At 48.2% G+C, this 20,919-nt stretch overlaps 1 protein-coding gene across 2 annotated transcripts in view; it reads left to right on the top strand.

Moving 5' to 3' along the window:
* sulf1 (sulfatase 1) overlaps window positions 1-20,919 on the top strand; it is a 46,164-nt gene that overhangs the window by 12,343 nt on the left and 12,902 nt on the right. For both annotated transcript variants that reach the window (XM_036521073.1, XM_036521071.1), the window contains exons 2-10: window positions 7,104-7,354; window positions 9,224-9,463; window positions 10,489-10,640; window positions 12,656-12,825; window positions 16,430-16,580; window positions 16,739-16,914; window positions 17,233-17,361; window positions 17,622-17,678; window positions 19,598-19,733. In XM_036521073.1, the coding sequence (XP_036376966.1) occupies window positions 7,177-7,354; window positions 9,224-9,463; window positions 10,489-10,640; window positions 12,656-12,825; window positions 16,430-16,580; window positions 16,739-16,914; window positions 17,233-17,361; window positions 17,622-17,678; window positions 19,598-19,733 (1,389 nt within the window). In that variant the 5' untranslated portion in view covers window positions 7,104-7,176. The remainder of the gene's footprint in view (window positions 1-7,103; window positions 7,355-9,223; window positions 9,464-10,488; window positions 10,641-12,655; window positions 12,826-16,429; window positions 16,581-16,738; window positions 16,915-17,232; window positions 17,362-17,621; window positions 17,679-19,597; window positions 19,734-20,919) is intronic.

Here is a 20,919-nt window from a genome sequence, read left to right as displayed (position 1 = left end):
TGTGGAGAAAGTTCTGCTGTTTAAATGTCACAAGTCAGCTCTCCAGTGCCACACAAGCAAGCCAAAAAGCAGAGATAAAACTGTTAAATGTTTTATGCTGTGTGTATTTTCCTCATATGTTTGCTCTGTTTGCTTCTTGAACCTTCACAGTTTTTATCTTCCATATATGGTCACGGAATCTAAAAAAACTGACGTCACACACTACCAGTTAATTAAACCGGACCAAAAAAAGAAGATGGGAATGATGGCAAATGGTGGTTATTTCTTGGTAGCTGGTGATGAAAGCCTGCAGAATGCCATTATTTTCACCAATATCTTTACTTTTATGTTAAAAAAAAAAACCTTAATGGAGGTCTTTGGTTTCAAGATCAAAGCAGGCACACTCACAAGCACAAAAGTTAACATACGTCCATTAACATTTCAGCGATATAAAGGCCCTGGTAGGAATAATAAGGACTATCTCAGTTGTTGACTTTATGACATGGCATGTGGGATGTGTCTGGTTATCATAACCTCCGATCTGTGTTACTCAATGAGAACAGGGAAATCTGTGATTTCCAATGAAAAGATACATTTGGCTGAGGAGCCAACTGGAATTATTTCCACAGAGATTAAGTTAAATAGCCTGGAGGAGTGACAACACAGTGAAACCACTTCAGTGAGGAACATTTTTTTCCCTTCACCACGTAATCAGCGCTCTGCCCTGTATCTGGTGGAATAACAGGAAAACCACGGCACTGTGAGAGATAAGATGCGAGCGGGATCGGTGGTCGCGCTATTTGTTTATCGTGTTCGGTGATATAAATTCAGATCAACACCGGCACAACGGCCATGGAATTAAATCAAATATGCCTCTGGTAGCTTTGTTTATTTTCAGTTTAAAAGTCGGCTGTGAAGAAAACGAAGGCTGAATTCAGGGTAGTCCAACTTTGCCGCTGAGTTAGTCCGTGTATGTGCGCTTGTGTGTGTACGAATGTGTGTGTGTGAGAGAGTGCATTGGGTGTGTCTTGCATGTGTTTGCATGTGTGTGCGCGTGTATGTGCAAACCTTTATTTTGTCATTACTTCATACTGCTGTTCACATATTGTATGTATCTGTGTTGAGGCTGAATCACTCAGCATGTTAATAAAGTTGTGAGTTTGGTATGGGAGAGCTGGGGACAGACAGAACTCACTGCCCCTGACACCCACCCCCCCAGCAGCGCTCATTATGGGAATGTGGAGTGGACGACTCTTGGCATATGGAGTTGGCCGCGGCGGGGTTTCACACAGTCATTCCTCAGCACGCTGTAGGCTGTGAAAGCCGTCTGAGACGAGTCCAAAGCTTCTTTGGCTCCACACGCCACCGGCACACCAGCATTCACTTTGCAGAGTGCTTTATATGTTGTGTTGTTCAGAGCTGCAGTTGGCAGAATTGGTTCTCTGAAATAAACCAATATCCTCTGATCCCACCTCTCACTATTTTTACTATGAATATTGGTCTCTTTCCTCTTTTTAGTTCCCTGTACTCCTAAAAAAATCCTTGTATTTTTTTCACAAGCCTTCCCAGTTTTTACTGTAAAGACCAAATACCCTCTTTTTAAAGGCCCTGCAGCTGCATGCTGTATTAGAGAAAGCTATGCAATGTTATATATGGCACTCAGAATTCTAACTATGCCATAAGGCTTTAATAACCCTCCTGTTCATTGTGCTCCTATGACTTGGCCAGCATGGAAATGAAATCAGCAGAGAGAGAAGGGATTTAGGCTGCTTTGAAATGGCCATTGTCTCTGCTGACCGGCCCTTTGTGAATGGCCGATTTACTTTTGGGCCGTGTCATCTGGTTTAATTATACCAGTCTCCTTTTGTATGACAAGTGCCCCTCTTGTGCGGTAAAATAGGATCTCGAGACAAACGGCATTGGATGGCCTGAGGGTTAATAATGAATTTTGGTGGTTTGCTCAAAAGGGAAATTTGAATTGTGCGGCATTCCTTCGTTAGCTCCTATTTCACATCCATGCCATTGTTCACACATTTTTCTGGCGACAGTTCCCTATTGTCATTGTGGTTCATGGCAACGTGTGAACATTGGGCCTGAGAAATGTAACAGCTCATGCACCCTCTGAAATGACATTTGCAGTGGTTTTCATTGGTATGTCATGAAGGCATTGCTGACCAAATGGAGAGGGAACATGATGCAGGCCGAACATACTGCGGTGCATTGTGGGAAGAAATGACACTTACAACAGCAAGGCATTCCTCCCCTCCCCCCCTCCCCCAGTTACTTCCCTGCCTTCTGAGACCGTCCCCCATCACCTGTCTTGTATCCCCCTCCATGAGACAGCGTGAGATCGGGTGGGGTCACACCCTCAGGGCCAAGTGGCTGCATAGCACGTCCCCGGTTCAGAGAGTGCATTCAGAGTACATGACTCGAGGCTTGTACCACAAGCAGTGGCAGGTGTCTGTAGGAGCACAACTTGCAGAGGTGGGTTGCCGTGTTACAGAGTCATATGCAGCAGTACTGTAGCGCTGAGGTGACACAGCTGAAAGCTCCGTTGTGAGATTTAGGACTGCCTTTGTCTGGATGGATGGCATTTTTGTACAGTTTGAGGGGGAAAAATGATAATCATCATGAAAGTAAATCTTAGGAACTCTTTGACCCGCTGTAAAGGTCCCCTTGTCCTGAGCTCCATTAATCTGAAAATTGCACATTTTGGCTTCTGTGTATTTAACCAAGGTCTCCATAATGGCCTTTTGTTTTCCTCCTTTGAACCTCCAGGACCTTTCTTCTCATTCCGTTCTCAATGCAATTTCTCCTGTTTATCCGCAGGACTATAATTAATACACTGAAGGCTACTTTACGGGGCTGTTCGCTCCACTCCCTGGATTGCTATGAGGATCAAGAAACAGTGAAGTTTGTAGTGTTCTGCATGGTACAGTAGAAGGGTTTCACATATTCCTTTACAAATATATGTATGTCCGTCATGTGTTGTTACCTTCTTAATAATATAATATTATTAAGGAATACAGTAACTATGGTCATTCTGCTAATTAGAAGTCAACGTAGTCAAGAACTGGGCCGCAATATCGGAGACCATTGAATCAGTATCAGTATGTGATATAATTAATTACCAGTAATTGTGTGCAGTGTAAGCAGCTGTGATTCTCCAACATGAGCTAGCCATTTCCGTATAAGGGACGCCATCTGGCCTGCAATGTTTTTCAGCCAATCAAAACTGCAAGTTCAAGTTAGTAATTATGTATCTGTGGCTCTTGTTTCTGTCATGGCAGTGGCCCCTGTTGTGGCACACCACACAGTGCTGTTAGCACCTTCCTCAGGAAGTGTCCAAAATATATGCTTTTAGGGACATTTTCGTTGCTATTTTTGGAGTTTTGGAGGAAGCAGCAAGGCAGCTGTTAACATCTGAGTGCTTAAGCTTTATTGGATACATGGCTGTTTATTTAGACCAACAAACTGATTTGTTGTCTGGTTTGTACATAATGTAGTTTAAGTGTATCTTCCCTGAAATTTCTCTTCCCTGTGTTTATGATGGAATAGCTAAAACATTGCAGTAAAACAGACGTGAGTCTCACGGGAGCGCTCCAGCAGTCCAAAAGTGTGCTGTGTGGCCCGTGAGTTGGAGGTCTTCTGTTTACCACCCTGTTTGCCTCCATCCTTCAGAACCCCACGGCCCATAGAATTCCTGACTGTCATATTCATTACAGGCTTTGGAGTGGGTCTCTCATTTATGGCTGATAGCCTGGGGCTGAGGCAAAGCTCCAGCTACTCTTAAGAGTCTGATCTGTTGGAAATATTCTTTCTTTCCATTTGTTTGTTTGGGGGGAGGAAGATATTGTTGGCTCCTCTTGCAGCAGCCATGCATTTGTAGAGGAGAAATTCACTTCAGGTGTCCGTCCAGCCTGATGTGTTTGCTCAAGCCTCCCTAGGCGGATTTTTTTTTGTCGTGTAACGGAACGATGCAATTACGCTGCATGGCCGTGTGCTATGAAAACATGACATTCTTTTCTCAAACAAAGCATTGCACTTCGCCTGTGTGGTAGCACTCTTTTCCTATTGGCTGTGAAAACTACTGTACACAAGGACAACTGGCCTTTAAAGGTTGTATCAGGGCTTGGAATCTTGTCATGTTGAATGGAGAAGTCCTGCATGAGGCAGTGTCATTCTTCAGTTTTACATTCTTTTTTTAGTCTGAATTGTTTTGTTTTCAGTGAGGATGGAAAAGTTAAATTGTGTTAAGTTAAAAAAAATGAGACAGACAGCATTTCTGGTAAATTCTATTAAAAAATGAATGGAAGAAAGGGTGGGGGAGTTGTGTTCTTTAAAGACGTTGACACGATAGCCTTCATAGTATTATTTAGGTTGAGCCAAAGGTCATAATAATTGTATTGTATTGGTGCCTGCTTTTCTTTGTTTTAGTTGCTCGTGAACCACTTCAGAGAATGTGGCTTTTCAGTTCAGGCTAACAGTATTAGAACTCTATGACTTCTTGAAAGAGATGGGGTAAAAATTTAATAAAAAAAAACAGTAGATCAGACAATAACACATTGTATTTCCATCTTAATTCCAGTCTTCAAAAAGTCACATGGAAGGATCGTTGCCAGGAGTTGTTAAGGCTCTGAAATGAACGCACCGCCAGTACACTAACATCAGAAAGACTCTTTTTTGTGGCTTGTTCTCCTAGCCTGTAATGTGAGGTCTTGTAGTTGCAGTAGCAGTTTGGAGCGAGTGTGTGTTCTTTAAGAGGCGCTGGCTGTCCGTGGCCGGCTGCATCTGGGGGTGTGAGCTGGGGCGAGGGTAGGGGTTTGTTCAAACAGCGCCAGTGTTTGTACTGCGCTGTCGGGATGACTGCACCGGCTGGCCAGGACCCCGCCTGTCCAAAGCATTCCCCGTCCAAAAAAGCACTCAAACCTCCATCTGAGAACCCACTTATCATCAGCACCATCTCGTCAGGGAGTGAGAGAGGGGGGGCTGGGGAAATGTTGAGCAAAAGACATAGAATTTTCCGGTTTTTGACAGCAGCGGAGTTTGCCCTTATAACTACTGTCATGATACCTTGATCAAAAAATCCTAATTATTTGTTTATGTTTCAAATCTTTGCAAGTTCAAGCTCATAGTTTCATTTAGTGCAAGAAATGCATCAGTTTAAGGCATCTGCAGTAAATAAGCAGGTCTTTTGTGTTTTTTTTTTTCTTTCCATTTCACCACTCATGCTCAGTTAGTGGTTATTGTGTCTGTGGTCACTCGTCTAAGAAGGATGCCAGTCTTAGTTGAATCTCGGGACCCCAGCTGTGATACGCATGGCCTGCCAATCTGCTCAGCTCTGACGAGCTGCCCTGCGGACCTGGGCATGTCAGTGTAGGGTCTGTGCTGAGAGATGGCTCTTTCAGTCTTCCCCTGTCCTGCCGTCGGTGGGGTTTTAAGCCGTCATTAACCTTTTGGTAGTGGTGGGCCGTGTGTGCGTGGCTGGGAGGGCCATGCTCGCCCGAGTGTAGCGTAGCGGGAGAGGAGCCCAGCGGAGAGGGGCGAGACCCAGGTGCGACGGGCCCGCAGCTCGGATGGAGCTCGTTAAATGACAACAGAAACGGACACAACGCTGTTCTCAGTGCAGCTCTCCCGTGAAGGCTTCTGGCTGCGCCAATGACAGAGAGGGTAGTCTTGGAGACAGTGTTTCTCATCAGGCTGTCAGCTGTTCATGTGTGCGTTTATTGCAAATGATACAGCGGATTCTTTTTTTTTTTTTTAATGGATGGATCTTTTCACTTTCGTGAGGTAGGGATTTAAACTGCACCCCTCACAGGTGGCTCAGATGAAAGGGCGAATTGGTGATTGGCGAGCGCAGCGCGGGGTTAATGTAGCGGAACCCCCCCCTCACCCCCCCCTTGCTAGTTCCATACATCCCGCCGTGCTTCCACCAGGGGTCATGAGCCGAGTGACAGGCTGACAGCCGGCTGTGATTGGCCAAGGGCAGAGCTCAGCTAAGAAGGGGACGGGGGGGTTGGGGGGAGCTTGAACTGCTCTCCTCACAGAGAGGGTTTTCAGCAAACGTACGGAGGACAGTCAGGCTGGGGCATGCTCTGACAGGAAGTGAGTGCACTGGACTGAGACCTGTGTGGCATTTAAAATGCCTTAGTGAACAGACAGGAGAGAGGGAGCCAGACCCAGGGCAGTGGAGTTAAGCTCTGGGGTAAGAATGACACTGGTAAGTTCCTGTTAAGGTGAGATGTCACAGCAGTTTGCATTAAAATGCGTTTTCTTTAACATTTTCATTTTCTTCATTTATTTCATTTTTCTTTTCATTGTATATTTTCTGATTACATTTCTGTATATTTCCTGAATTCAAGTATATTTTCTGATTCATGCAACTATCTTTATGTGCATTTCACATTTCATTTGTACATATGTATTATCTGCAAAAAGTATTAAGGTTTGTTTGTTAGAAGACATAAAGTGATGGCTGTACGTCTGGATCATCTGGTATGATTTCACTGAGTGAGAACAGGTTTAAATAGATTGTTTGCAAAGGTTTGGTCTTCTGGTTCCTCTGAAGAGGGCTATATTTAGGGATGACATTCAACTTCCTTTAAACAACAGATGCAGATGATGTCAAGGGTGAGTGTGTGGTGAAAAACCTTTCAACAGGAACCTGGAATTGTCGTTTATTTCAATTCACTCAGAACAAGAGCCCTGGGTCCACTTGGCTCTTCTCTGGTTTTTGTCATTTTTCACCTCATGTCCTTGAGAGGACCATTTGTTTCTGCAGTGTTCTTTCTAAGAAGTCTCTCTGTCACACACACACACAGACGCACACACTCACACACACACACACACACACACACACACACACACACACACACACAAAAGCAATAGTTTCTCTCACACACACAGACATGCCCCCTATCCCCCCAATTCACACACACACACATACACACACACACACACACAAAAGCAATACAGTTTCTCTCACACACACAGGCATGCCCCCTATCCCCCCAATTCACACACACACACACACACACACTCACACACACACGCACAGATTTTCAAATGTCTGCAATCCTGTCTCATGCTCTGTTTTTTCGTGTTCTTTTTTTTTGTTCCAACAGGCCTGTGAGTGAAAGCTCCGGTTCCTTGCGTGATCCTCCAGGTCCCCCCCCCTCCCGTCCCGTCTCATCCACGATGAAGCTGGTCCCCCTGGCCTGGTTTGCGGTTCTGACTCTGGTGCTGGCGGAGCCGCTGGGCTGCATGGGGTTCACCACAAGGGGGCAGAGTCTGAGGGGCCGCGTCCAGAGGGACAGGAGGAACATCCGTCCCAACATTATCCTCATCATGACGGACGACCAAGACGTGGAGCTAGGTGAGGGGACACACTCTTTCTGCCCTCTGACCCTCTCTCTCTCTTTGGCCTTTACCTTAGGGGGGACACTGAAGAATGTGTTGCCTGGTTTCCAGGCTATCACAAAGCTAGACGTTTGACAGGAATGTGCTGCGTTCAGAGGAGTAAGTCAGTGTAGGAGGGAGACACATCCTTAGTTTTAATACAGAGTGATGTTCATCCTTTTTAATCTGCTGAATTCCCTCCTCATCTCTTTATTGCCATTCGTTAAGCCGTGACCAACAGATAGTAGGTTAGTGCTGTTTGTGTATATCAGTGCATTCATCTAAGCTGCCTGAAGGCCGCTGTTTCTTCTGTGTCCCCGTTGACCCCCTCTGGCTGCTGTTTCCCTCCTGGGTTCATCACAGCGGGGCTCTGGCATGCTGTGCTGTGAAAAGTATGAGGAAAGCGCGTTGGGGGACACCACCGCCGTCACAAAAAGAAATTCCTCCCTTTGAACGCACAGTCGGTGACCCTCTGACACCCTCTGTCGCATTCAAGGCTCGCCAGCGATTTGCATCTCGATCCTCTTGAACCAGGGAACTGCGTCCCTCAAATATCTGGCAAGCTCGGGGCTTTAGTTACCCGACCGCAAGCTAGCTGCGGAGCATTGTCAGAGAGCACACTTGGTCTTTTTTTCCGCAGCTGTGGCATGTCGACATCACACTCATATGCATCATATTCAGTAATCGCTGCTATTAAAATGATGTGCGGTTTGAGATGATTAATTGCCGAGTCTCGAATGGCACGCAGAAGAAATCCCGGTCCCGACGACGATACGCGCACATGTTGTTCTGCCGCGGGCTGATTTTTTTCGTGCCACGTTACAAGGTTAAAAGGCCACAGTCAGAAAAAAAGGAGTGCCTGAATTGGATTAATTAGGGTAAATAAGGGCTCGGCAGATAGAGTGTGAATAGCCCTGTGCGATCAGGCTCTGGAGAAAGTACATCCCCGATGAAAGATTTGCAGTGATCATTAAAGTGCTTTTGGTGATTGAGAAAACAAGGCCCCCTTCCATGTCTGATGGCAAGGTTTCATTGTTAGGTGCCTAGGGGGGGCACAGTTAATGTATACAGATTTGATTAAGCATGGCACTTTCTTTTATCTTGTGGTGAATTACTGCTTTTCACCAAAGTCTCCAGATTTACCCAACAAGAGCAAACTGTACGTGTCTGTGGCTTTGATCACTTGAAATCTAAAACATACACAGCAGGATTATAAATATGATTTATTCCCATGCTCCAGAAACAGAATCGTCAATGGAAAACACTCACCCTTAACGTAAGTTTGCAGACAACAAGTTAAACACTATCCTTGCACAAGGCGGCTTTGTTTATTTACAGTGGAATTTATGGATCATGGGGATTACCGCATGGAATCTTAGGGAATGAATGAAAAAGCTAACATCAATCAAACGACAGAGTGTTGAAGAATGCTCAAATCCTGTTTAAGGGCGAATGCCAAGGAGCCCCTCCCTCCCGCGCTCGGCCGGAGCCACACGGTACCATCAAGGAAAATATCAAAAGCTGTCAGGACATTCTTCTCCAGAGTGGTTGCGCCTATTATTTATTGATGTTCATAGAGATAGGGCTCCATTCTCACGACTCACGAACACGGCTGATACTCCTGAGCATTCGTCACAGCCTTAAGGCCAGTATCGGGTGCCCACACAGAGACGGCACCCATAAAATACCAAGAGATTTTGGCAAGGTTAGCGACAATGTTGCGTGGCTGTGTGTGAAAAGGACGAGTCTGTAGGGTGGATTTTCAAACCTGTGCCAGGAGAGCTGAAGTTGCTCAAGGGCCCTGTGAAAGTACCGCAGTTTCACTTGTCGTTCCTCTGTTCCTCAGGCTCATTGCAGGTGATGAACAAGACCCGCAAGATAATGGAGGACGGGGGCACCACCTTCACCAATGCCTTCGTGACCACGCCCATGTGCTGCCCGTCACGGTCCTCCATGCTGACGGGGAAATACGTGCACAACCACAATACGTACACCAACAACGAGAACTGCTCCTCCCCGTCCTGGCAGGCCCAGCACGAGCCCCGATCCTTTGCCGTCTACCTCAACAACACTGGCTACCGGACCGGTAAGGCCCACGCGCCTCTGAGGACATGTCAACATTCAGATGACCTCTGAAAAACTCGTGTGAATTTCTGTTTTCATAACAAGAACCAACCGGTTTTGAAATGTACAGTAGTCATGAGGACTTGGGGGGACTGACTATTTGTTGTACACACTGATCATGATTACATGGTGTTTGTTCTACTCTGCTAAAGGTTTCCATATCAAATCTAAGATTTGTGGCCAAAGTGTCCCCAGAAATCAGTCAAAGGAGACAAGCCACAATGTCACAATGCAAAAAAACCCCAAATCTTCTATATTGCAGTAAAACCTATTTTTCATTTTAGGATTTAATAGAAATTATAACCTTCAGTATTCTTTATTTAAAAAGTTAATTACATCTGTAGATTTTTTCAAAAATACTAAATTAAAGGGGGCTTCTTTGTAACCAACAAGTCACTGAACAAAGGCCAAGTGCTAAAATGTAATAATATTTAACTAAATGCAAATTTAGGAAAGCTCCATTCAGCCTGACCGAAGAAGCCAAATATGGCAGGGCTCCCTCATGTTTCGGCCGGCTGATCAGCAATATCTGTGTGAGTGACGTGCGGGTTTTCTCTTCACTAGTGGCTTGTGGGCTCCAGGGCTGCTTGTGGTTTCTAGCTGATATGTTAGTCTACAATTAGCTCTCTGGGGTAGACTGGCAGTTTGCCCGGATCTGGGGAGATGTTTAGCGTGGTTTAGAGAAAAGAAACACACGCGAATGTAAACATACATTTACAGGTACTTTCAAAGGAGGCCACATCCAGAGGATCGTCTGTTAAGAGAAAAGAGGAGAAGTCTGCTGTTATTGATCAAAGAAACCCAGGGACCCTTTAGCAATCTGATCTCTGTGTGTCTTCAAAAATAACCAGAATTACAAGAATGGCTCAGCCTTGTTTTTTTTGTAACGATCCCAGAGTTTGGGGATACTGCGGATGAGGAACGGTTACTTTGGTCTGTCTCTGTGTCTTACGCCTTTTTGTTTTTGTGTGTGTGTTTGTTTTGCAGCTTTCTTTGGGAAGTACCTTAACGAGTACAACGGCAGCTACATACCGCCTGGGTGGCGAGAGTGGGTGGGGCTGATCAAAAATTCCCGCTTCTATAATTACACCGTCTGCAGGAACGGCTACAAGGAGAAGCACGGTGCAGAGTATGCCAAGGTATGTGCCCACTGGTTGGTCCTTAGAGTTCTGCGTGGGGCATAGGAGTTTTGTCACCTCTTCGATTTTAGTTTATGCACAGATATGACATCTCTCCCAAACTAACTCTCGCACGGTCCCATTGTGGAATGAAAGGAATGGCACTCCTTCAGTGTCTCCTCTCTGACCATGTTTTACTGTGTCACTCCCTAAAGGAAGGCAAAAGGAACTAACATGCAAACTTTCCATTGGAAATGGTTGCTTGCGTTCTTTTTTGAGACCGTGGAACTGATCCACATTACAAATAGTTGGCAAAGCAAACATTTTGCCATCCCTGTGTCAGACTCAGGATATGAGCAAGGTGATAAATGCGCGGTAAAGAAATATTGGTTTGCAAGCTCCTGTACCAACATTGTTTTGGAAGGGCCATCAAGCCAAAGCTGTTTTCCCAGAACCGTTCGACGCCAGTGTCTTGTTTGGCAGCCCAGGCCTCCGAGCCCATGCTGTTTAAGCAAAGGTGTATCGATGTGGACATATGTCCACTTTTTTAATCTAGGGCAGTGTGATGGTGTGATGGATGGGTAAATAAATATTTGGAATGGTGTTCATACGTGAAATGACTTGCTTGTTGAATGAGACGAAGGTGCAAAGTTACCCGCAAATTGAAAAGTAGCTGAGTTTGGCTGTTTATTTGCAGGGAGGTAAGGGGTATTTTTCAAATCTGAGATACAAATGTCAGCGATACAACCACAGAAGCTCCTTTTGTAGTCAGTGCAGGTTGATGACACAGGTATGAGTCGTCTTCACGTAGTCACAGTTCTGTAATTCTTGAGCACTGGGCATTAGACAATTAGATGTAATGTTTAAATTATAGTGCTGTCCCCTTGTCTGAGGCTCTTTTCTCCCTCCTGGGCAGTAGGTTTTAAAGTGGAGCAGTAGGTATTTCAGTGGAAGAAGAGTTTCTCAGCTGTCTGGGATGGCTGCTGATGACTCATCATTTCTCTGTTATTTGTTTTATTACTGGTTTTATTAGACATACGCACGAACAGACTCACACGCCCCCACTTCTTCCAAACAAGCACATCCCTTATTTATGACTCAGTCACTCCCATGAATGATTCAGATCAGATAGAGGTGAGGCTTTGATTCCATCCTTTTTCACAGCACTGTACTGACCATGACAAATTCAGGCCAGCTCACTTCTGAATGGTTTTAAGGAGCTGGACGGCCAGAAAGAAGTAGATGTAGATTCACAAGATTTATATATTTTTTTTCCAAACCAAATATTGTTTTTACTTTATCTTCTCAATTGCTAATTTACCATTGATGTCAGTAGTCCTTTACATATAAGCCACACTGACCCATATAAATGTAAGCCTCAAGTTCCCATGTACAAGCTCCCAGTCTGGTATCCGGAACGGAGCTGAAATCACCACTTGGGCAGCGAGACGTTTAAAGAGCAATGTAGTGCCGGAGGGCTCGGTCCGCTGCCAAACCCTGGAACAATAGCCCTAAATCAACCCAACCAGCACCTCATGGCCATGTTAATGTGCTGGAGCAGCTGGGGAAGGGAGGGTTGGGGTTGGTGGGTGAGCAGGGCCCCAGCTGGGTGTCCCTACACCTCGGACCACGCCGGGCCGGGCCCTCGCAGCTGCGATTGGCCTCGTCTGTTGCAACCCGACAGCCTGCACTCCCCCTCCCTCTGCCGGGGGGGGACACCTCTGCTGTTGCCATAACACTGTGCCAGCGGGAAAGCCGTGACCTTCCCCTCGCCTCACCATCGAATTCTGGCTCTAACCTCATAATCCCTTTTCTATTGAACACGTCAGACTCACAAAAATCGCATGCCACACAGGAAATGGCACTTCACACGCACACACGTGCTCTTTCCATGTTTGGTAAACCTTTGTCGCCCAGAATGCTAGGTTGTGGTTGGAGGAGGGTCCCTGATGGGTTAGCCCAGGGCACTTCAGGAAGCACCGTGTAGTTTTCTGCTTGTATTAAGGGGGTCGCTTTATTCTCATTTTTCAATCTAGGATTATTTCACAGATTTGATCACCAACGACAGCATCAGCTTCTTCCGGATGTCCAAGCGGTTGTACCCGCACCGGCCGGTGATGATGGTGATCAGCCACGCCGCGCCCCATGGGCCCGAGGACTCCGCCCCGCAGTACTCCGAGCTCTTCCCCAATGCCTCCCAGCACATGTGAGTATCTGCCTTCGCTCCAGGTCCAATCTTGACCGCCAGTAAGAGGGGAGAGCATTCTCTCCCTCTCCGCTGTGTCCTAAGCTCCACACTGTACCTCCCAGCTTGTGTTTGTACACTCCTTCTCTCTCAGTTTATTCTATACCTACCAGCTCATGTTACACTACATTACATTGTTGTCATTTAGCAGCTGTTATCCACAGCAGCTTGCGTAGTTTACATCTTTACATGTTGCTCATCTGTACAGCTGGATATAGGCTATTTTGGGTTAAGTATCTTGCCCAAGGGTACAGCAGCAGTGCCCGAGCAGGGAATCGAACCTTTGGTTGCAAGCCCTGACCCTTACCACTACCCCACACTTCTGCCCCTTAGGTGTAGGTACACCTTTTTTTCTCCCAGTTCATGTTAGTACACTCTTTCTCTCCCATTTCATTCTTTAGCTCCCAGGTCATGTTAGTACAGCCCCTCTCTCTCAGTCTCTCAGTTCTCACTGTACCTTTGTGAGGAGCAGAGAGGAAAATGTGTGCTGCAGGGAGATTGACTGTGAGAATGCAGTCTTGACCATGTGAGTGAATAGTACAATGTGAATCACGGACTCAGTCAAGTGAAAAAAGTGACAGTTGGGTAACTGATACTGTACAGTGACATTGGCTTGATTGACAGCTCTTTGCTGTGCTGCCAAGTGTTGTTTATGTGTGCAATTTAAGCTTCTGTGCAGTTTTTCTTTTGGGGGCATTTTGCATGCTGTGCAAGACAAAGTCAGTCTTTTAAAGGAGGTTTTAATGGTTGTTTTTTCCGAAGTATTTCTATATATTCATTTAGCATTAGCAGTATTACTATTTACTTTTTATACATGAATGTAGATTTATAGAGATAGGACTCTTGTGAGCTGAAACAACTAATCTTAGCCCATGAGTTTTGGTTAAGGGCTTTATGTGAAATATCTGGACACATGCTACGGAATATAGTGTTTGTCTGTTAAAAATTGCTGGAGTCACATATTTCTGCACATAGAGTAAACAGCGATCCCCCAAAGTGGCTTTCTCAGAGTTGTTAAGCATGTGTTATCGAACGTGGCGTTTGTGGACAGGGAGACAACAGCGCGCTGAAGCGTCACCCTGGCTGATCCCTTTACCACCGTGAATCTGAAACGATTTTACGCCCCGGGAATAGCCTGGGAACATACGATTGGGACGGTCGGGCTGGAGGGTTCATGGAGCTGCGTGGCGATGCCAAGCCCGTGGTGGCTTCATAGCGCTGTCATCACGGGACGCTGCCAGGAGCCCGAACCCCCCTCGGCCTAGACTGTAACATGCCTGCGTGGTGGCCCTGTGGTGGAGTTTTGCTAGCATGCTCCTTTTCTTCTGGCTTATTATGGCTGACATCTTGCAACTGATGACTAAAACCTGTAAGATAATGGAAGACAGAGGCGCCATCCTCATCCAGCCATATTGGGCGTGCAACCCCAAGGCTCTAAGTTCAATCCCTGGGTGGGGCACTGCTGCTGTACCTTTGAGCAGGGAGCTTAACCTGAATGACATCACTACATATCCAGCTCTATAAATGAATAATGTGAGCAATGTAAGTTGCCCTTGGTGAGGGCGTCGCTTACACAAATAAAAATAAGATGGGATGATTGATGCCTGATAGAGCTTGCACGCCCCATTGTCCACCAGCTCTCTGTCGTCCCAAACAGGGGAGGGGGTGCGTCGCTGAGAAGGCCTGGGGCGTGCACCCTTCCTCTCAGTCCGCTCCCTCTCTTCTCAGGAGGGCTTCCATGACCTCCTCCATGTCAATCGGAGCTCTCGCTCCGCAGACGCGGCGCTACACGGAATGCATTGTTTGCTTTAGAGGATGCCTTTGTGGCATTATTAGTTTATTTTTAGCAGCGAGCCCGCGGGCTCTGAATGGCGCTCGCCATGCGAGGCCCCCGCGGCGGAGCCTGACTGGCATGTTGTTTCGGTGTGTGAAATGTTGCTTGGTGAGTCGGGTCAGGAGGCAGCCAGTGCTGGGACAGGCACTGTGCTGCTGGTGGGGGGGGGGGGGGGGGGGGGGGCGCTGGATCGTCGTGCACGGCTGGCACTCCCTCTTCCCAAACATACAGCTTTGACTCCCCCATCCCCCTTTTCAGACAAGCAGGCGCTGTGCCACGCAACCATTACCACCCAGCCATCCATGCTCTGCTTGTCAGGGGTTCAGCTGGGGCCAGGTACCAAGGCAACCTTACAGATGCCCGTCGGCCAAAATTAAGGGAAGTGGTGCTCTGTGCAAGGCCCCCAAAAGCAGGCGGTGGGGGACCGTGCGTGCGGGCCACCGTCCCGCTGGCTGGCCGGCCGACGCAGTTAATCTGAAACGCATACACAGAGGGGGCTGCTGCTGCTGCCGCAGTAAAACGGGCCCGTAAATCAAAACGAGCGTCTGCGCTTTGAAAGGCGAGAGCAGGAGGGCTTGATGTTAATGCTATTAACATTCCACACCCAAGGTGTTTCCCACAGACACGCTCTGTCTGAGAATGCGTAAGAAGGCCTCCGACGGGAGGCGGCGCGGCGAACCCGGGCGAAACGGCAGAAAAAGGTTGCATTTATTAAAGTGTCGGGCTCGCTGCCATCCCCATCGTGGCGGTAAATGTCAGGCGCATCGGCTACGCCCCCCCCCCTCATTGTTCGGCAGCGCGAGGGACAGGCGGACGGGGTTTGGGAGGGAATCTCGGGGCCCGAGGCGCTGGCCTCGACCCGTGTGTGACGGTGTCAGGTGCAGCCCCTCCCTAATATTGATTGATTTATTTGTCTGACCTCGCATTCCTGGCAGCTTTGTGCCCTGGCCCATACCTCAGTGCCACGGAGCAGAGAGACAGGTTCCATTGTGGGGCGTATTAGACTGCCTGACTGGCTGGGTGAAAAGTTCAGCCAGCAGACAAAAGGAGCAGGAGGAGGAGAGGGCAGAAGCCACCCGCTTGATCAGAATAGATGGCCTCTGTGCTCGAAATTCATTAATGGCCTGGCTGGATAAGCTGCCAGAGGCAGCTCTGGTGGGGAAACAGAGAGGAGGCCTAAAGCTCGCCGAAGGCCTCGGCCGACAGGAGACAGGTGAATTGCCCGTAGTCCTCGTTCCAGAAAAACAAGATCAATCCATTTAATGTACCCGAGCCTTAATTTCCCCACTCCAAATGCACTGCACGTATTACACTTGCGTCCAGGAGTAGTGTTTATTTTGGGGTGGCTGGTCAGGGAGCTATTATTTTCTTAACCATGTGCCAACCCTCAAATGGTTTCTCCTCGCCAAGTGCCCAAGAACCTCAGCTTCTTGTGAAGAGAGGTGGACAGAGAGCTCTGGGTAAACACCTACCGGGGAGAATTAATGCATTTCCCTGTACAAACAAAGGTCGCCTGGCCTCCTCGGGATGCTTGTCAAACCCGTCAGGAGAGCAGATAAATGCACAGCAGCCCTTGGGTGTGAAATGTGTAAAACTGGGGCTGCCAAAATCCTCACAGTCCTCACACTGTTTTTCGCTGGCTGTCGCAGCCCGGTCAGAACAGAAGCATTGTGTTGTCTGCCGCCCGAGACGGCCGGTAACGGAAAGAGCGCTGTGCTTTCTGTTCCCCAGAACACCCAGCTACAACTACGCGCCCAACATGGACAAGCACTGGATCATGCAGTACACGGGCCCGATGAAGCCCATACACATGGAGTTCACCAACTTCCTGCACCGCAAGAGGCTGCAGACCCTCATGTCCGTGGACGACTCTGTGCAGAGGGTAAGTGGCTCTCGCAAGAGATGGCCTCCACCACCCTGGGTTCCCTGTCCGCTTTTTCATGTGCAAGCGGCATGGTCTGCGGCGCACCTGTGTGCCACCCACACTGGTATCGCTGTCGGCGTCCTCATGCGGACGTGTGTTGCTTCCTGTGCGCGCAGATATACGAGACCCTGCTGGAGACCGGGGAGCTGGACAACACCTACATCATTTACACGGCGGACCACGGCTACCACATTGGCCAGTTTGGCCTGGTGAAGGGGAAGTCCATGCCGTACGACTTTGACATCAGGGTGCCCTTCTTCGTCCGGGGACCCAACGTGGAACCAGGAACAGTGTAAGACCCCCTCCGCCGTTTGATCTCCTCAACTTGTTGCTTGTAGATCTACATGGGAAAGAAGGCCATCCTATGTGGAAGAAAGTGTTATTTAAAATTATTAAATGCATAATGCCACAGCAGGTTTTGGTGATATGTCTGAAGGGTCAAATTGATTTGAAATGATCAAATCCCTCATTTTGGAGTAGGCTTTGGATCTGTGTCTAAAGGCACAGTGTAGAGACAGATTGATTTCAGACGACTAAATGATGCCAGAGTAGGTTTTCATGGTACATCAGAGGGGACATCCATTGATGTTGATTTTTTGGGCATGTGCAGAAATACTCATCTGGTGCTGAATATCGACCTGGCCCCCACCATCCTGGACATCGCAGGACTTGACACACCCCCCGACATGGACGGCAAGTCCATCCTGAAGCTGCTGGAGCAGGAAAGGACGGGGAACAGGTCAGTGACCATATCAGGACTTACTTTTGTCCCACTTTATTTGGCCAACAAGTAGTTAACAATAGTTGGATTGATTGGAGTGTCTTGTATACATTTATTTGTGTATTTGTATGATGGTGGCAAAGTTCCTTATCAGAGTGCACAAAACCATTGGGCACCTCAGGTGGGTTGCATAATGCAGGCTAGATGTTAAACCAACAAGCTCATTGCGATTCTGTGACGTAAGTATTCCATAATGGTTGCATTTCATTGCGTTTCAGGTTCAAACCGAACCGGAAAGCCAGAGTCTGGAGAGACACATTCCTGGTGGAAAGAGGGTAAGAGCGATGTTTTCACTCCTGTTTTTTATCATAGAGTCACAGCAGCGCTGAGGAAATGTATGACACGAATTTTACATTTCGCTGGGATCTAGGTATCTGAGGCATTGCATGGCCTCCCCGTCATTTGGGACGCTTTTTTTCTGCTTATATTGCAAGAGGAGAGACTGTTCCAAACCAGATTGGTATGGAGAGCAGGACAGAATGGTTTGGAGTATTTTTATGCGAATGCGTTTGGTCAGCGTGTAAAGCTATCTAAAGTTTACAGCATGCTGTGACATTTCATTTGATGGATTGGGGGGGGCAGTCGACTCCCCGACCTGGCGTTCCAGGGCATCCATTTCCCTTTGTCAGCTGAAAAGCATACCTCTGTCTGAAGCGTGACATTCGCTGCCAACACGCCTCCCAACACCCCAGCCCTAAACTTAACTTGGCCCACTGTCCTCGGTCCCCGGGACGGCCGGATACATTACACTACCGCTCCGGAGCTAGACGCGCGCAAGATAAACAAGGTCTCCCAGCGTCGGGGTATGATGTTACCTGAGGAATGACAGGAAGTCTCACTCGATACACACACAGGAGGTCTCACGGGGTGTCAGAGCAGGAATGCGGCCCGAGATATGAGGTGTACCTGCATATTTCTCAGGAATATTAGCCCTTCACGTACGCACTCAAACTCAAGCAGCTCCGGGGCTGCCGCTAAAAAGGGAGTCGCAGCGGAAAGTGTATCGGAGAGCGCGATACGGGTTTTTTTTCTTCCCTTTTTTTCACAGCCCTTTTTGTATCGCTTAACACGCTAAGCTTTCTTAATGCCGCAGGCGCTTTGCTGGAAACGCGCCGCTCCGGGCAGCGTAATCCCATCAATCTCTCTGCGTGGCAGCCGGGGCCTGGGATCGCCGCCCGTCCCCAGGAGCGAAACATTCTCCCTGTCACCGGGGCCGACGGTGTGTGAAATCACGGATCGTGTAACGGGGGGGGAGAGGGGGGGTGGGTTTGGGGGGGTGGCTCACCCTCGCCTGCTCCCACGCCAGCCTCGTCCTGTCATTAGGTTCTCCGGGGAGACGTCCCGATACGTTTCCGCCAGCGTTTCACACAGGGCCCTTTCCGTGAGAGAATGGAGGCTGAGGCGGCCCTGCCAGAGATCGGCTCCCCCGCCAGAGATCGGCTCCCCCTAGTGGTCCTCTGAAGGAAAGGTGTGGCTCTGCAAAATAAAAAAAACGAAGCCGCGTGACCCGGGGCTTTTGGCGTTTAATCCAAAGCTTCATTAATCCGACATGTTTATGAACGTGATTCCCGTCACAATGATTCCATTTTATGGGTGGTGAGATTAGTATTCCTCGCCAGTTTGTTTCTTAGTAAAGTAGCAATGGCGGCGGGGCAGCTGGTGTGTGGTCAGACTCCTGTTCGGGAATGTATCAAACACAACACATTTAGTGCGGTAAAAAGAAAAATACAGTTAGAAATAATCACATTACCTGTTATTTTCTCTAAGAGTCCTCACAACTTAAAAGAAATTGACCTGGTCTGGATCGTCACAGCCAAAGAAAGCTCATGACATTGTCGCTGCTGCTTTAAAAAAGGAGGAAAAAAAATTGAATCCTAGCCCCAGAGGGGACAGTTTTTTTTTTTGTCGCCGTAGCTGTTATTTTTTTGTCTCCTGAGAACGCAGTAAGCATTGGCGGGCCGGCGAGGAGCTGTGGCTGAGTACCGTGCCAGGAGGAGGTCAAATGACTTGGCCCGCGCGGCACAGTGAGTGCGAGCGAGGCTGACCTGGGCCCGCTGCCCGGGCTTTCCTGGCACCCAAAGCTGCAGCGTAACCGCCGGCCCCCTCCCCGCTGCGCCTCTCCTCTCCCTTCCGCGCTGCACGCTGGTCCCCCCTCCGGTCCGGCACGCCTCACCGGGCCCTTCTTGTGTTGCAGCAAAATCCTGCGTAAGAAGGAGGACACTGGGGGCAGCCTCAGCACCCAGCACACCAACAGCCTGCCCAAGTACAAGAAGGTGAAGGAGGTGTGCCAGCAGGCTGAGTTCCAGACCCCCTGCCAGCAGCCAGGACAGGTAAACATCCCGGAGACTGTGTTATTATGGACCCATTACCCCCTCCGCAGGGGCCGGGAGTCGGTCCTGGACCGCTTTCAACCCCAAGCCTGATAGCGAAAGCTTAGGCCTTGGCCACAGAGGTGCCGCCGGGCCGTTTCTCTGCAAAAGGGAGCCTGCTGTAATGGAGATTGAATAGTGAATGGCAGCACGTCTGGACGGTTATAAAGGAGCCATTTCCTTGGAGTTCGCTTTTATCGGGCGCCCGTTAGGAGAGCCTGGTGATCCTGCCGCAGTAAAACTAAAGTGGTATGGCAGCGAATCAGACGGGGCTAAAAAAAAATTACAAATTGTCACAATTTCAGGTAGCATTAAAATGCAGACAGGATTTCTGAGGCAATTCTAATATAAAACAGACCCCCTTTTTATGACCAAGTAAGTGTTTGCATGTAAAGCTTAATATGGCCATTAATTAAAGACAGCCAAAGAACCTGTTAGGCCTGTGTGTGTGTGTGTGTGTGTGTGTGTGTGTGTGAGTGAGAGAGAGAGAGAGAGAGAGAGAGAGAGAGAGAGAGAGAGAGAGAGAGAGAGAGAGAGAGAGAGAGAGAGAGAGAGAGAGAGAAACTGTGTGTGGGGAAGAGCTTGTGCTTGCTTATGTGTGTGTGTGTGTATGTGTGTGTATTGGGGGGATGGGGGGCATGATTTTGTGTGTGTGTGTGTGCGTGCGTGTGCGTGTGCGTGTGTGTGTGTGTGTGTGTGTGTGTGAGAGAGACAGAGAAGCTGTGTGTTGGGAAGAGCTTGTGCTTGCTTGTGTGCGTGTGTGTGTCTGTGAGTGTATGTGTGTGTGAGAGAGAGAGAGGGAGAGAGAGGTAAAAAGAGAGACTGTAAGTGTGTGGGGGAGAGCTTGCTTTTCTGCATGTGTGACAGCGTGTGCCTGCCTGCAGTACATTATAGTTCTGGGATGCCACAGGCCCTTGCCCATTGTTTCTAATAAATCTGACTTGACTTAATAGTGCCTCCCAGAGACTGGCCATGACACGCTGCCTTGAGAGAGAAAAATGGCTGGAAATACTGCTAAGCGGTTAGCAGCTGGGGGCCACAGCACGACAACACACAAATCCTGCAAGTATCATTCCAGATAGGACTGTGACACTGAAGGTCTGCTCCTGACAATGGTCACAATTCAGAGAAGCTGCTTAGTCTAACA

The sequence above is a fragment of the Megalops cyprinoides genome, chromosome 2, assembly GCF_013368585.1.
Source record: "Megalops cyprinoides isolate fMegCyp1 chromosome 2, fMegCyp1.pri, whole genome shotgun sequence".
NCBI classification, from domain to species: Eukaryota; Metazoa; Chordata; class Actinopteri; order Elopiformes; family Megalopidae; genus Megalops; species Megalops cyprinoides.
The sequence above is the reverse complement of the archived record's forward strand: the minus strand, read 5'-3'. Positions and strand labels throughout refer to the sequence as shown.